Source organism: Chelonia mydas, chromosome 2, assembly GCF_015237465.2.
Source record: "Chelonia mydas isolate rCheMyd1 chromosome 2, rCheMyd1.pri.v2, whole genome shotgun sequence".
Classification (NCBI taxonomy): Eukaryota; Metazoa; Chordata; order Testudines; family Cheloniidae; genus Chelonia; species Chelonia mydas.
In genome coordinates this window covers 111,628,038-111,644,018 of record NC_057850.1, presented here as the reverse complement: position 1 = coordinate 111,644,018, position 15,981 = coordinate 111,628,038, and the positions used below count along the sequence as shown (strand labels likewise).

Below are 15,981 nucleotides of genomic sequence, written 5' to 3'. Positions count from 1 at the left end.
CCATCACATTTGCTTTATATTCAACAACCAGTTGAAGGTAATAAGTTTCAACAGGCTGCGTCTCTTAACTGCAGATGAAGTGAAAAGTTTTTCTGAGAAGGTTGAAATTGATCCTATAAGCTAGGAACAAACGATGATAGATATGGATGAAAACGAGATGTGAGACTCATGTCTCATTTCATAGGATTGGACGCAAAAGCTTGTGCTTCTATCTGAAGGAGTAATCCTAATGTGTTGCAGGTTGTAGTGGATGTAATATGGTGCAGCCATTTGAGTCCATACCATCAAGTTTGTTTTCCTTACCAACGGACAGTAACTTGATTCAAATGAGGTTGAGAATATCTTGCTGTGTTTAGATAGTCAATTTTTTCCCCTTGCCTGAATAGAGAGGATGAACTAAAGTCAGTGGTTCTCAGCCTCTTTCATATCATGACTCCATGTTACAACAGAAGGTTTTGGGATCCCGGTCTTGCCATAGAGAAATGGAAGGTGGTCATATCTCACAGGCTGAGAAACCCCAACTAAGTCCATAATTGAGAAGATATTCTTCATTATACAATAGGTGTCAGACTTAAGCCTGAAGCTTGTCAAGAACTTTAATGAAAGCCAAAAAGTTGCATGAATGGTCTAGGTCTTTACAAGAAGTTACTAAGTACTTCTGGTAACTTCCTTCAGGATAGCTTCCACACATGAAACCTCTGATTTTTGTTACAGTAACTATCATTACCATTTGGTAGCATACAAAATAGTCTTTCATCCCTATCCTTCAAAGTGGTGGCATAGGCAGGGCTGGTATTATGGTTGCCTGACCCTTCTCATTTTCATATCCTGTTCTCAGTTGCTTATAACTTTTCTGACTTTAACCATTTGGGCTGAAATTTTCCATGCTGGGTGTCTGCCTCAGGCTGAAATGTTTTGGAAAAGTTAAACCAAAATGGTTGTCACTTCTGAGAACAATGCTAGGGAAAAATAGTGGTAGCACACACTAAAATTCTGCTGACCTTTTTGTTTGAGATGTTCTAACACTCCATATTTGGGAGCATGGACTTGAAATTTGGTGTGTGTAACGGGAGCTGGTGGGGTCAATAGCCTTTATGAGGGATGTGCCGCTCTTCATCCCCATGAAAAGAGTTCTAAGCCTTTGAAAAGTTACAATTTGTAGGTACTTGGGACTTGCTAGAGAAGCACAGCTAAAAATCTCTGAAGATTCCATCCATCCTGAGCATGTTCCAGCCAGAGGCTCTGGAGGACTTTCTCTGCAATTGCAGCTCTGGGCTGCTGCAGGCCAGATCCCAGTCTGGGCACCAGAACTGAAAGCAGGGAGGCGCTCGCGCGCGCGCTCTCTCTCTCTCTCGTGCTCTCAATGCCCCTTCCACCCTTTTGATGCCCAGGCAGCATGGAGAAGAAAGCTGCCTGAGTCAAATGCAGAGGGCATGAGAGCTGGACTTGGTGTGGGTAGATTAGGAAGGAGGCTGGCAATGGTGGGAGGGGCTGGAGGCTGGCCTGGCAAGGACAGTGGGACTGAAAGTAGAGGGGAGAGAGGAGACTGGGACAGGCTGGACATGAAGACTAGGACTAGGAGCCATTCAGATGAGGGAATGGAGGTGGAATTGGGGAGGGGGGACATTTCTGATGGGAAGTCAAAGTGTTGGTTGAGAACTGGGTTTGGTTGAGGAAAGAGAATGGAACAAGGAGGGGGGTAGAGGGGGGTGTGTGTGTGTGAGAGAGAATTGCACTGAGACTGGATGGGATGGCAAAGGAGAGGGACTGGGAGCCAGTGGGGATAAGGAATGTGAGCATGGGTGCAGGAGCCACTGGATGGTAGGTCGGGGGCAGAGAGACAGACAGGATGGGAAGCTGGATGGGCAGGAACTGAGAACGATTTGGCAAGAAGGGTGAAAGGGATATATAAAGTCCTAGGGGAACTGGTATGAGAAGTCTAGCAGAGGAGACTAGGACTGGCTGGGGAAGGAGGCTGGGACAAGGAGCCAGGGTGGGGAAGAGACAGGACTGGCACAGAGATAGGAGTCGGGCATGGGGTGGGGAGGAATGGGCAAAAGATTCAGTGCCCTCAGGAAAACACTACTCTCCAGAGCCTGAAACAGAGCCAAAGATTCCTGAGTCTCACCATTCCTCTGCTGTTGGGTCTCACATTCTCATCTAGTGGTGGTCCACAAAAAGAATGATAACCTACTAATGCATTGTAATTTCAAGTGGCAGATGTCTTCCCCAGTGGATCTAAAAGTTTCCACTCTACCCAGGGTGGTGTCAGTATGATGCAACAAGATTAAATTTCTTTTATTTAAGACTGTTTGGTTGGTTGGGTTTTTTTGTTTTTTTTTTAAAAAGAGAGAGAACTGCACACACAAACCTAAATTAAAAGGATATTATAGAGACAAGCCTTCACAAGATAGGAAATACCAGGGATTCAATCTCATCTCTGTCATGTATACATTATGATCATGATCACATCATAATTTTTTTCTACAGGACCCTTGCCTCATTCAGTACCCAGGCTGGACCTGTTTCGGAGCTGGATCGGGGTGTGTGGTGAAAGACTTTAGGATCTCTGCTTCATTTGTTGCATAAATTGGAATGTGTGTGGTGACTGAGGCAGAGGATTGCAGGAAGAGAAGGGATGATCCCCTGGCTGTTGAATAGCTGACTTGACACCCTATTTATTTACATTGGTAGAAGTGCTGAGCACTCAGTCAGTTCAAATCAATGGGAGCTGTGCTTTGTATGTATAAAGTGCTTTATAAAGCTAAAGACTCTGGGGGCGGGGGAAATGAGTTCCTAGGGATCTCAAACTGGGTACCCAAAATGAGTGGATATTTTTGACCTTCATCCTTCTGTGCTTCAGTTCCCCATTGGTAAGAATGAGATCATACCCCCTCATTATAGAGATAAATTAATGTTTGTGCAATACTCGGATACTATTGTGATGGGCACCAGGAAAAGCCCATGAGGAAATTAATAATTCTGTTTTCAGGGTTTGAATAGTGTGCAGTAAAATAAGGCCTGGGGTCACACATTGAACAATGAGGAGGAAATGAAAAACTGAATAGCTGCTTGTTACATGACTACTGTCCATCCTGTGCACTGAATGAGGCAGTGACTTTCTTGTGGAAAAAGTAGTACGTGATCACGTAAATAATGACTGTTTCACAATACATACACACAAGGGAGTTGAATTAAGGTTGCATGGACAACCTTAATTCTGGCATTTTAACTCTAGAGTACCCTGCTTTGCAACTTCACTGTTCGTTTTCAGAATAATTTTGTGTGTGTGTAACATTAACTAGCCTACATAAGGTAAGACCAGTCTACTAAGTGCCACAAGGGCCGGAGAATTCTTGTTTGTTTTGTGGTGAATATAGGTGCCCCTAAAGCTTCTGTTACTGGTAGTAGAACTGGTGCAGCTTCAACACTGGTGAAACATTAACATAATTAAGACCTTTGCTAATGACGTTAAGATGTTTGCTAATGTTGATGCACCTTAAGTGCTTTTGATGTAATGTAAAGAAAAATGCAGAGCCAAGTGTCAAAACTCAACTGTTCTCCTAGGAATTCACTGAACTTCTATGTTAATCAGCACGTAGTGAAATATTTAAACAGGTGGTGCAAAGCAATGAGGTTATTGTAACTAACAGCAGTTTAACTGCTCTCAGCCAGATTCCATTTACTGCCCCTATGCTTGCTATCCACTCAATTATTACCTCTTCCTGGTTTAATGCCTTTCAAATTCTAGCTGAAAGGAAAAATCTGAATCTCAGTCAAGTATTCGGCACCTTACATCTTTCAATACTACCACTAGGTGTCAGCATAAAGTACTACTCTCCTACATTCTACAATATGATACACTTAGACTGAGATAAACAGAAATATCTTTAGCCAACATTTGCCATGTCTAGCATTTTGTGTTTTATCCAGAGTGCCTTGGCAATTATCAGGGTTATCCTGATTTGAATACCATTTCAGTAATATATTCTGTGATTCAGAATTCTTTTCGTAATAAAGCAAGGCAAAAGTGAAAAAATGCTGTTTTGAGAAACCTCTATCTCACACTATATTGTTTCACTTAACTAATTCCTCCCATTTAAAAAGCAGTCTTATTCTGGAATATTTTTAGTCAGTTCCCTCTTTATCCCTTCCAAGACCTGACATGTATTCATTTAATAGAATATTGTATGAGATATTGAAACTTAAAATATGTGGCTTCTATTTTAGGTCACTGAAGCGAAACAAAAAATTCTTGGCCAGAAGATTTCTTTACGAAACCAGAGGTACAGCATCATATATCTTTTTCAAAGTAACATCTTGCATTGGTAAAGAACACAGTGTCTTTTTTTAAGAAGATGTTGCTTTTATAAGGTTAGAACAAAAAGGAAGATGCCAATATATTTTTCTGAAGGTGGTTCCTTACCTATGTGTAATGGTGGTGGACACATTAGAAATATCTTCGTTGTTGGTATTGTATCTGATACAGAAAGACTGAGAGAAGAGAATAACCATCCGAATCCTGTTAGGTTTTTTTACAAAAGAGATCCTGTTGTATTCAGTGCCTGAGATTTTCTAACTTGGGTGCCTAATATTAGGCACCCAACTAAAATGGCCTGATTTTTCCCCCGTCTCCCCAGCAGAGCTAGTTACACCACTCTCAGCATCCCTGTGAAGTTAACGAGAGCTGTGAGGGGCTCAGCATTTCTGGAAAAATCAGGCCACTTAGGCACGTAGCTTTAGATGCCCCTTTAAATCTTGGCCAATAACTACCCGTGTTAATATAGAAAGTAGGATCTGGCCTTCATTTTTGCCTCTAAATGATGGCTGCTGTTATGACTACCTTTTTCAGAGGGGTGGGGGGAGTTGTGCATCTGAGGAATTGATGTTCTCTGCTATTCTTCTTGTTGTTTTTAAAAAAAGAAAAGGAGGACTTGTGGCACCTTAGAGACTAACAAATTTATTTGCACATAAGCTTTCATGAGCTACAGCTCACTTCATCGGATGCATCACTAACCAGACATCTGTCTTCTAATGGGAAAGAGGCTGGATACTTTGAAGTCTGGTGCCTACAAAAGGATCAGCCAGGAGAGTGTTATAAAAGATTTTCCATAGTCACCCTTTTCTAAGCTCAAACACATCACCCTTATCTTCCTTTGACCTTCAGACCCCTGGCTAATGCAAGCTGTTCCAGCAGTGTTGCCAACTCTCACATCTTTAACCTGAGGCTCACAGTAGTTGGTATCTTTCTTAAAGCAACAGCTCCTGGAATCAAGAAATTGGCCTGAGAATCTTGACTTCCATTTAAAAAAAATATTAAAAACTTCTGGTCCTGAGTGTTGCAGGGAAAAAGTTGAACTTGTGAAATGAATTCATCCTAAAGACTCAGAAACCAGAAGGCAAATAAACTCCACAATGAAGTATTTAAAAAAAATCTTATTTCTGTTTGACTCATGACTTTTGAATACATAGGGTTGGCAGTGCTCCTGCTTGCAGAATGGTCATATTTTCCCAATCCATCATGATTTGTTGTGAGCTTCATTGACTAGTTCTGACATGCATAATTGTGAATTACTCAACAGAAGTCACGAAAATGGAAACATGAAACGGGAATCAACCAAACTAGAGAGAAGGCCGGTAGGTAATATATATTAATTATGGTAGATTGTGTAGAGCATATGTGTAAATATTAAGTGGCCTATTTCTGCATGTAAATAAACTGAAAGCATGGCCTGTTTAAATTCACTTGGGGAAATGGAGAGGTTAAAATTGGTGATGGTGAATCTTCCCCAGATTTATTCAAATGCATGATAACTTTCTCTCAGCTAATCAAACTTCCATACCTTTGGAGAACCTACTGTGGGGGCTAGCACCTATGGTGCACTCTTTGTGGGGTCGTGACCACCACTTAACTGAAAATTTACATGCACTCGCTTGTTCCCAGTACTCTGTATCTGAAGTCAGACAGCTGATGCCAAGACAGCCAGGCTTGAGTAGTCAGGAGGGGGTTAAACTAATAATAAAATGGGAGTGTAAAAAGAAGGAAGATAGGACCACTCAGCAAAAAAATCAAGATGTTGAGAACAAAATTAATCAAGGAACTAAACAACATGAAGAAAAAAAATCATTCATTTGCCTATACACCAATGGTAGGAGCCTGGGTAACAAACAAGAGGAACTGTAATTTCTCATTTTATGAGAGAATATTTGATCTAGTTAGTATTACTGAAACCTGGTGGGACGGTTCACATTATGGTCCTAGATGATTGGCATGCTAAAATCAATTTAGGAAGGATCACGTGGGCAAAAGGGAAGAGGAGTGCAATTCCCTGTTAAAAATGGCATTACCAGTTTCTGAGTCACTGATAACTTAGAAGAAAATGATTTTAAATGCTTATGGATTAAGGTGCTAATAAATAAAGTGCAAGGGTATTAGTTGTGTGATTTGGTGGTCTGTAGCAGACACCAAGGGAACATGATGACCGGCTCCTTACACCCCTATCTATAAGGTGTGTAGGAGAAAGAAGCTGCATGATCCATGGGGGACTTCAGTTTGAGTGACACATGCTGGAGGTCTCATGCTGCCAGGACTAAAGCATCCTTGGAATTTCTGAACATTATAGAAGACAATTTCCTAATCTTACAAAGTATTGGAATATTAGACCTTGTCTTAACAGACAAGAGGATGACAGAACTAAAAATTAGATTATGTACAAGTGACATTAACTAAATCACATTTATAATGTGCAAACAGAATGAAGTCCCATATTGTCCAGTAATATGTATATACTTGGTGCTTTAAAAAGACTAATTTCACAAAGCTGAAAACAATTATGAAAACAACTGGAAGGAAGAACTTAATCTGAAAAAATGTGAGTGATGATCGGGAATTGTGTAAGAATATTTTACTGGGCCAAAAAGTCGTAATCGAGAGAGAAGCCCAAACTGGTTTTGAGAGGAAGAGAAGGCAGCTAGTGGAGATGGTTGCAAAATGGGGTTTGAGGGGCAGTTGATAGTAAGGACTCTAAATCAGAATCTATAAATTGAAGAAAAATGATAAGGGAAGCAAAGAGACACAAGGAGAAATCTATAGCCAGCAGAGTTAAGGATAGTAAGAAGGATTTTAAAAAAAATTATATTAGGAACAAAAAGAATCTGAGCAATGGTATTGGTCTGTTACTAGAAAGAAATGGTAGAATTATTAATAATTATGCAGTAAAGGCAAAAGTGTTCAATAAATATTTGGGGGAAAAAACAGATGATTTAGTCATATGGTAACACATTATCTATTCCACTAATATCTCAGGAAGAGCATCTATGAAAGTTAGACATTTTTAAATCCGCATCCAAGAGTTTTTAAAAGAGCTGGCTCAGGAGCTCACTGGACCATTAATGATTATTTTGTCTTGGAACACTGGGACAGTTCCAGAGAACTGGAAGAAAACTAATGTTATGCCAATATTTCAACAGGATAAATGAGATGACCTGAGTAATTATAGGCCTGTCAGTCAGACATTGATGCTAGGCAAAATAATGGAGTGCCTGATATGAGACTTGACTTAAAGGAGAGCGATTAATGCCAATACCTTAGGTTTATGGAAAATGGAACTTCTCAAACTAACTTGATATCTTCTTTGAGATGACAAATTTGGTGGACAAAAGTAATAATGTTGATATAATAGACTTCTGTAAGGTATTTAACTTGATTTTAATTAAAAAAAAAAACACTAGAGTATGAAATTAGCATGGAACATATTAAATGGATTAAAATCTGGCTGATAGGTCTCAAAATGTAACTGTAAATGGGAACTCATCATTGAGTAGGCATGTTTCCAGCAGGGTACCACAGGGGATCAGTTTTTGACCCTATTCTATAAATCAATGACCTCAGAGAAAACATAAAATTATTACTGATAAAGTTTTCAGATGACCTGAAAATTGGGGTAGTGGTAAATAATGAAGAGGACAGGTCACTGATACAGAGTAACCTGGGTCACTTGGTAAGTTGGGTGCAAGCAAACAATGTATTTTTAGTATAGGTAAATCTAAATGTATACATTTAGAACAAAGAATGTAGGCCATACTTAGAGGATACTTGGCAAGCATTAACTCTGAAAAAGATTTGGGGGTTGTCATGGTTAATCAGCTGAACATGAGCACCTACCTATTGCAATGCTGTGGTCAAAAGGGTAGCGCAGTCCTTGAATACAAAAATAGGGGGAATCTTGAGTAGGAATAGAGAGGTTATTTTACCTTTGTATTTGGCATTGGTGCAACTGCTGGTGGAATACTGTGTTCAGTTCTGGTGTCAACAATTCAAGAAGGATGTTGATAAATTGGAGAGGGTTCAGAAAAGAGCCATGAGAATGATTAAAGGATTAGAAATCATGCCTTTATAGTGATAGACTTAAGGAGCTCATTCGCTTAACAAAGAGAAAGTTAAGGGGTGATTAGATTAGTCTATAAGTACCTACATGGGAAACAAATATTTAATAATGGACTCTTCAATCAACCAGAGAAAGTTCTAACATGATCCAATGGCCGGAAGTTGAAACTAGACAAATTCAGACTGAAAATAGGTGTAATTTTTTTAATGGTAAGAGTAATTAACCAGTGGTACAATTTACCTAGGGTTGTAGTGGATTCTCCATCACTGACCATTTTTAAATCAAGATTGGATGTTGTTCTGAGAGAGCTGCTCTAGGCATTATTTTGGTGCCATTCTATGGCCTGTATTATACAGGAGCTCAGACTAATAATCACAGTACTTCTTTCCAGACTTGGAATCTATCGGGCTACGAAAGTAAGTTGCTGCCTGGGCCCTGTGTCTAATGGGGCCTGAGATGGGTGAGCAGGGAACTGGGCTTCATTGATGGGGCTGAGGGGCTTGTCTACATGAACAGTTACACTGTGGCAAACTATGGTGTAACTCTACCCCACACTAGCCTACCATAGTCTAACTGTCCATGTGCGCCCTGCTGACATGTGTTAAGTTTGTTAGAACATTTTGAGTTAGTCCTGTTTTCAAAGCAGACTAGCTCAAAAAACTCTAATGAACTGATAACACCCATCAGCTGGGTGCAGAGCCATCCTTAACCATACACAAAGTACGCAGCTGCGTAGGGCACCAGGAAATTTGCTGCACCAAATTTCCTGGTGCCCTGCACAGCTGCATGCTGCTCCAGCCCCTGCTCAGGTTCTTCCCCATGTCCCCCACTGCTGCTCTGCCCCAGCCCCGCCCCCACTCCCCTGAGGACTTCAGAAAGGGTCAGCCAGGCCTGCTCTCACCGGTAAGTAGAGCGACCCAGCCCCAGCTGTGCTGCCGGCGAGTGCTGGGGGCAGTTCCCCCCCGTCCCCCCAAGCTTCGGAGCCAGGGGAGCAGAGCAGGCTGGGGCCGGGTCACTCCACTTCCTGTAGGAAGTGGCCAGCCTTCTCCCCTCCCCCACCCCCGCAGAGGTCTGGGGCCAGGCCCACACAGCCCCCCCCTGCAGTGGGGCTGCATAGGGCACCAAAAAAGGTAGGGACGGCCCTGGCTGGGTGCACGCTGACAGGCCATGGTAGGCTAGTGTGGGGTAGATTTATACTCGTTTGCCATGGGCTAACGGTTTGTATTGACAGTCCTTATGTTGCATGCTGCTATTGTTTTGTGATTCAGAGCAGTTGAGAGTGTCTACACAGCAAAGAAAAACCTGCATCCACTGGTGACTTTATTGCCGTCTTGAAATTACAATTTGGTGGTGGCTGCCCCTGCACCCTAAACGTGTATCTGATCTTAATACTGATAAGAGGTGCTGGACCGACAGCTTTAGACACTTAGGGTATGTTTACACAGCTACTAGACCCTCACAATGGGCCCATGCCAGCTGACTTGTGCTTGCGGAATTCGGGCTGCAGGACTGTTTCATTGCAGTGTACCCTTCCAGGCTTGGGCTGGAGCCGGAGGTCTGGGCCCCTCCCCCCACACAGGGTGGTGTGGTGGGCCTCTGCTGGTGAAAAGATTTGCACTGCCATTTGTTTTGGGGAGTTAGAACTGACTTATTAGTATATTTAGTCTGATTATAGGAAACATCTTTTCTCCGAAAGTAATCGCGACTCTCCAAGCAATAGTCAGAGTGAAAAGAGCTGGATCCTAGATTCTCAGAAAAAATCGTTACCAAAAACCCTAGATTATACCCGAAGAAGGCCAAGGGTCAGAAGTAAATTAAAAGGTAAGGGCTATGTCATGTGTGGCACAACATAGCTGATGTAACCTACTGTGTAACAAAGGTGTAAACTGAATGGTGAAAACGTCCAAGTCTTGGTTTGGGTTGGGCAGTGTTTGTGAGATTGAGGACTTGGATGAAAACTGACTGGCTGTGGCCCAGTTTGCACAAGACTAAAATCATGCTGGTATTCTAATAAGTTAGGGAAGAATTGGCCAAGATTTTTGCCTGCCTGTCCCTGCCTTGAGGGAGTGCATCGGTTCTTAACACATGTTAGTAATTTAGGTATAAAATGAGATCCTGGGGTGCTCATGGATGCTCAGGTAGTGGCAATGTTCAAAGTATGGCTTTCTATCTCTGCCCAGCAAGAATGTCATGAGCTTTCCTGGAGGTTGGGGACTCTGCTACAATTTTCTATGCCTTTGTCTCTTTAAGACTGCTGAAATGCCAGCTAGATGGGGCTGCATCTTCAAACCCAGCAGAAACCGAACCTGCTGCAGAAAGAGGCTGCTGACTTCTTTACTTTTTCAGACTCATGAGTGCTCATCTTCTGTTCTGGGTACTTCTGCAATAAAATATAAATGGACATTCTAAAGGTTGATAGTGTCTTTCACTCACACATCATATACCGTATATCTCTCTCCCAAGGACACTCCGCTGCCACTTCATTTGTTTTATTACTACTACTACTACTACGCTTAAGGGCTCAGTCATGACTAGTTGTGCAGATCTCATCGCCCCATGCCAACGGTGAGGAGGTTCCAACCCATTCAGAAGATTATAGGTTAACCTCAAGAGGTTCAGACACAGCTCCAGTGCTCCATAATCAGCAGTGGTTTCTGAACCTCTTGAGTTTAACCTATAATCTTCTGAATGGGTTGGAACCTCCTCACCGTTGGCATGGGGAGATGAGGTCTGCACAACTAGTCATGACTGAGCCCTTTAGCTTAGTAGTAGTAGTAATTAAAAAAAAAAAATGAAGTAGCAGCAGAATGTCCTCAGGGAAGGTCCCTCAACTTTAAGACCCCTTCCCATTCATGCCCATGCTTGTTTGCCCGACTTTGGATTTGTTGCCCTTCCAAACAAGCTGCAACATCCACCTTTTTGCCCAGATGTTCGAGGCTGAAGTGGTCTTAATAGTATTTGAATTTGTGCTAATGGGCAGCTCTGTAAGCAAATAAGTGGTTTTTAAATTTTAGTGTGGAGATGCCGTTAAGTTGGGCCTTGTACATATTATGAAAATCCAAATAAAATTGAATGAGACTTAACCATGTTGCAGATAACTGTAAATTGACAGGTGAGGAGCAAAAGTGTGCCATGTTGCCAATAATTGGATAAAACTTTTCTCTTACAGTGTTGCCGTTATCGTCTGCAAGTAGTGGAAGTGATTACCACACAAAGAAAGTAAGATGCTATGGTATTTAGATTATGCTGCTACTGATGTTAATGCATTACTTATGTGAAGCACATTAAGGGATGAATATGTAGCAAGTAGCTAGGTAAATATCAAGAGTTATACCTGGGTTTTCAAATACAACCTAAATACTTTATTTTTTTGAAGGAACATATAATTCATAGACTAGTCTGCTAGCATCATGGTATACTGAGCTGCTAGCTGCAGGTGTGTTGCATCTCGGGGCTTGTCTACAGGGTGAGTGACTGTGCAGCAACCCAGAGTGTGAATCTACAGTACACCAGTTTGCTTCACAGTAACTAGCCAGGGGGACATCACGACAGTGCAGTGAAAGTCCTGGAGTGCAGCTTGGTGTGTACTACACACTTCAAAGCAGTGTTCACTAAAGGATCTTACCTACCTTCTCCTCTACCTTTAGTAAGGAATCTGCTAGAGGTTAGGGGTAGGATGTATTTTAGTTGGAGGTTTAAGGCTAGAGGCATATGGAACATGTAAAATCATAGAATTTCTACCCCAAATGAGCCTCACTTAGATTTTATTTACCTGTCATTCTTGGGAGCAGGGCAGGAATTAACATGCATAATCCAACATCAGCTTTGGAAACCCAGGCATACTTCAGTTTAGATAAGCATCGATGAGCTACAGCAGCTTATTTGAATATCTGGAACCTCATGGCAGGCCCTGTGCTCCTCTATCCTGTCACTGTTTCTCCTCTCCCCTCCCTCCTCTGTTTTTGTCTGAGCCTCCTGTCCCACTTCCTTCAGTGGTAGACTGGCTCCCCTCTGGCCATCTTTTGGGCTCATGTTCCCATACTCCCACATGCTCCCTGGGTAACTCTCACTCCCAATCAATTTTTCCATTTGATTCAGAAATATGGACCATAAACATGGCTACAGGCTGCATGGCATGCCGCCAAACTACACTTCAAACAATGGACAGTAGTGATGCCAGACTTTTCCACTGTTCCAAATGTTAGTATTGCCATGTCTTGTGAGCACAGGAGATACTGTATGAAGTCAAGGATGTTTGCGAAAACATGATAAATAGTCAGTAACTATCAGAAAGCTTATACCAGGCTTCTTACATTTTCTCTCCTTCTGCTCTCAGTTAAAACACTTTGTGGTGTTTCATATGAAGAATGACTTGAGTTGTAACTGGTGCTTGCTAAAGTGGAAATTTTTGAGTGCCTCAGATTTAAGAGCATGAGTCCCTTGCAAATCAATGGCGCTTATGCTCCTAAACCCCTTGGGTGTTTCAGGAAATCTCCCTCGAGGATCCTATACATGTTAATAGCCTAGTCACTACTAATGTTTATTTTGCTTCTTGAATAAAATATGTACTTTAAAATACATATATTTTAGGTTGGTGTTTCAAGACCAACAATGCACAGGGAAGTGCTGAAGAAGGAAATCAAATCCAGTGCAATGAGGCTTGATTTCTCTGCAGCGGAACTCCCTGGTATTTAGTGTTTTTGTTTTGTTTCCTCCCCATTCCCATACAGTCTACTAGAAAGAAGCCACATACATTTTTATATTCCCTTTATCCCCCTGTTCCCCAGAAATTCCTGCCCACTTGTGCCTCTCATAGCAGTCGTGAGACTTCATCAGTGTTTTAAGTAAACTGTTTTGGATGGGTGGTGGGGGGGCACAAAGCGATATTTTGTTCCCTGCTACACAAGTTCAAGTCTACTCAGTTCATCACTACATTGGGAGGGCTTCTTATGCTTATGCTTTGTGCTAGACTGGTTTGTCATCCATGCTTGAATATCCAATACCAATAGGTGGAGGGGAGAGGAAGGGGAAGAAATCAGATTTAGGATTTCTGGCACTTGCGAACTGAATATGACGTCAACATCAATGGCTCAAGTCCACAAAAATTGGAACTTTCTTTTCTGAATAGCACTCTTAAATTTGTAAAGAGGCTGTTAAACTGATTAATGATTTGTATTGTTTTAAACTTGAAACAAATCTTTGCTGAAGATTTTTCCATTCTGCAATAGTGGTCTCTCTTATGACGTAAACATTCCTAACAGTTCTCTGTTACAGTTTACAATGTAATTTCAATTTAAGTATATTAGTGTATCTGTCATACATTTACATACTGCCTTCAGTGCTTCTACTGTATGCAAGTAACTAGCAGTTATGGATCTACATACACAATGCGGTTGTGTCCTGGGATATTTGGATCCAGTGTGATGATGTGTATTATGGTAAGCTAAACCTTACATTTTGGGGCTGGAAAAATTAGCTGTCTGTCCAACAGTTTTTACAGCCTAATGTCTCCATGTCTGAAAAAGCTACTGTATTAAAAGGCCATCTCATTCCTCTCATGTCCTAGCATCATAAAAAATTACCCTGCTGGTCATGTCCCTGCTTGTAGTTTGCCTGGTAATACAGAATTTTATATGTAGTGCTCTGAAGTATTTTCATTTTTCTCTGCCTTACTTTGTCCCCTCCAGGAGCATGCTTGCTGGAATAGATAGTGATGCGTGTATTTGCTTCAGATGTGCTCATTGCCACTGCAGCAGTCCTGGGAAGAGAGAGAATGCTGTTCAACTGCAGCTCAAAATACAATAGCACTCTCTCTCGTACTGATTGTAGAAGAAGGTGGTGGTGGTGGTTGTTACTCACTATTCAATGCACTTGGTCAATATACAATCCAAAATCGATTGCCTGTATTACCTGTCTAATAATTCATCACTTATGCAGTTAAAGCACTTCTTTCAGATGATTTGGAAGCAGACGATCTGACGCTACCATTAAGTGCATCTTCCCATGACTATTCTGATGCTGGAGAGAAGAAAGTGAGGTTTACATTTTACCCTGTTCTATTCTGTTTGTATTACTTTTAATATGAACAGTTAGACAACAATAAGTTTTGTTTGGAAATGAGGTGGCCTTTTTTTCCCCATCTACAGAGCTAATGCAATGCACCTTTCTCTTTCCCCCTCTCTCTAGAAATATGAGGAGGTATCCAGTAAATTACCAGGAGAAGATAAAGTCTCCAAATTTAAACGAAAAGGCTCAGGTATAATAGACACCATCTAAGTAAACACAGAAGCTTTTCTGCATGAAGTGGGGCGCCTAACTGCCCCTAGTCTCTCTGAAAATCTCCCCCATACGTCAAGTGTCTGAATAGACTTCATTTTCTTGTTGTGCAAATTGTGAGACTGTTTCCGTGCCATAGCTCTTATACGACTTTACTCCTGTCTAGCACTCTCATATTTATTTTTAGTGACATTATTGGTTAACTGAGGCCATCTTGAGCAGAGACACGCAGAGCAAAGACCCTAAGAATGGGGTCGGGGTGGGGAAATCTGAACCTTATTACAGAATTGGAATTATGACGTAATTAAATCAGCACTTCGTTTAAAAATAGTCAGTTATGTTCCCCAGATATAAGAGTGGAGGGTAAACTTTGTGCTCAAGGTTGTCCTTATATTTAATCCCTTTCCAATAATAACCTTTTTAGTTTTACTGCACAGTATTTCTACTAAAGGCAAGCACAGTGTGGAGGCTTTACAATATTGAAAAGTTTTAGCTGCTGTCTTGTTGGGCACCAGCATGTAGAAATCGAATTCTTTTCTCGTTTTGCTTGGTTACCATCTGCTGTCCTTTTGAGAGAGCACAATTAATTTGTCGCAGAGTGTATGTGTAGTTGTATTTATCTTGAGGGTATGCTTTATCTTTGTAATTTGCAATATGACACTGCTTCTGCAGGAACGTCCAAGGATCTTCTTTCCCTAGCACCTTTCTCTACTAACACTTTCTGTGTGGCCTTTGCATAACTGTCTGGCAACTAGAAGAGGACAAAGCCAACAGAGTGTGGAGGGTTAGCATCTTGTTAGAGAAGCATGAGGGTTCAAGTTCTCTGACCTGAGGCATCAAAATGGAATGCCACTCTGGTGGTGGCGCATGATTCGTGTCTTGCCGGGTCACTCAGTTCTTCAAGTCGCTAATGACTTTTATTGCATTAAAGATGTTCTGTAATAACGGCTTATTAACAATGCTGCGAATCTTAGTTGAAGCAAAATCAAACAATTTTGCCTGGCTTTAGTGAAAAGAATTCCTTTAATCACTACTTTTAAAATATATTTTCCCCCTCTTGTGACCTATTTTGTGTACAGTTTAATGATGGGATATTGCTTGTGTTTTCAACCTGTTTGTGAATATTTAATTCCCATACTTAAAAAGCATCAGTACAAACTACTGTCATCTGCTCTAAGTAAATAAATTACCAGTGACATGTAAGGACATGTCTTCAGTGAGGATGAATTCACATAATCCTCTTCTAATCTACTGTTCAAGTGGAGCTGCAGCACATCCTTCCTTGTTGGAAGAAAACCAGCTATACGCTAGCTAAACG

At 41.4% G+C, this 15,981-nt stretch overlaps 1 protein-coding gene across 5 annotated transcripts in view; it reads left to right on the top strand.

Annotated features, from left to right (window-relative positions):
* The window catches only part of SYCP2L (synaptonemal complex protein 2 like), a 51,441-nt gene that overhangs the window by 26,106 nt on the left and 9,354 nt on the right, over positions 1-15,981 (top strand). For 4 of the 5 annotated variants that reach the window (XM_043540118.1, XM_043540120.1, XM_043540116.1 and 1 more), the window contains exons 23-29: positions 4,231-4,286; positions 5,583-5,637; positions 10,052-10,208; positions 11,557-11,606; positions 12,978-13,074; positions 14,325-14,419; positions 14,574-14,643. In XM_043540118.1, the coding sequence (XP_043396053.1) occupies positions 4,231-4,286; positions 5,583-5,637; positions 10,052-10,208; positions 11,557-11,606; positions 12,978-13,074; positions 14,325-14,419; positions 14,574-14,643 (580 nt within the window). The remainder of the gene's footprint in view (positions 1-4,230; positions 4,287-5,582; positions 5,638-10,051; positions 10,209-11,556; positions 11,607-12,977; positions 13,075-14,324; positions 14,420-14,573; positions 14,644-15,981) is intronic. The other variant, XM_043540117.1, reaches the window with a different exon arrangement.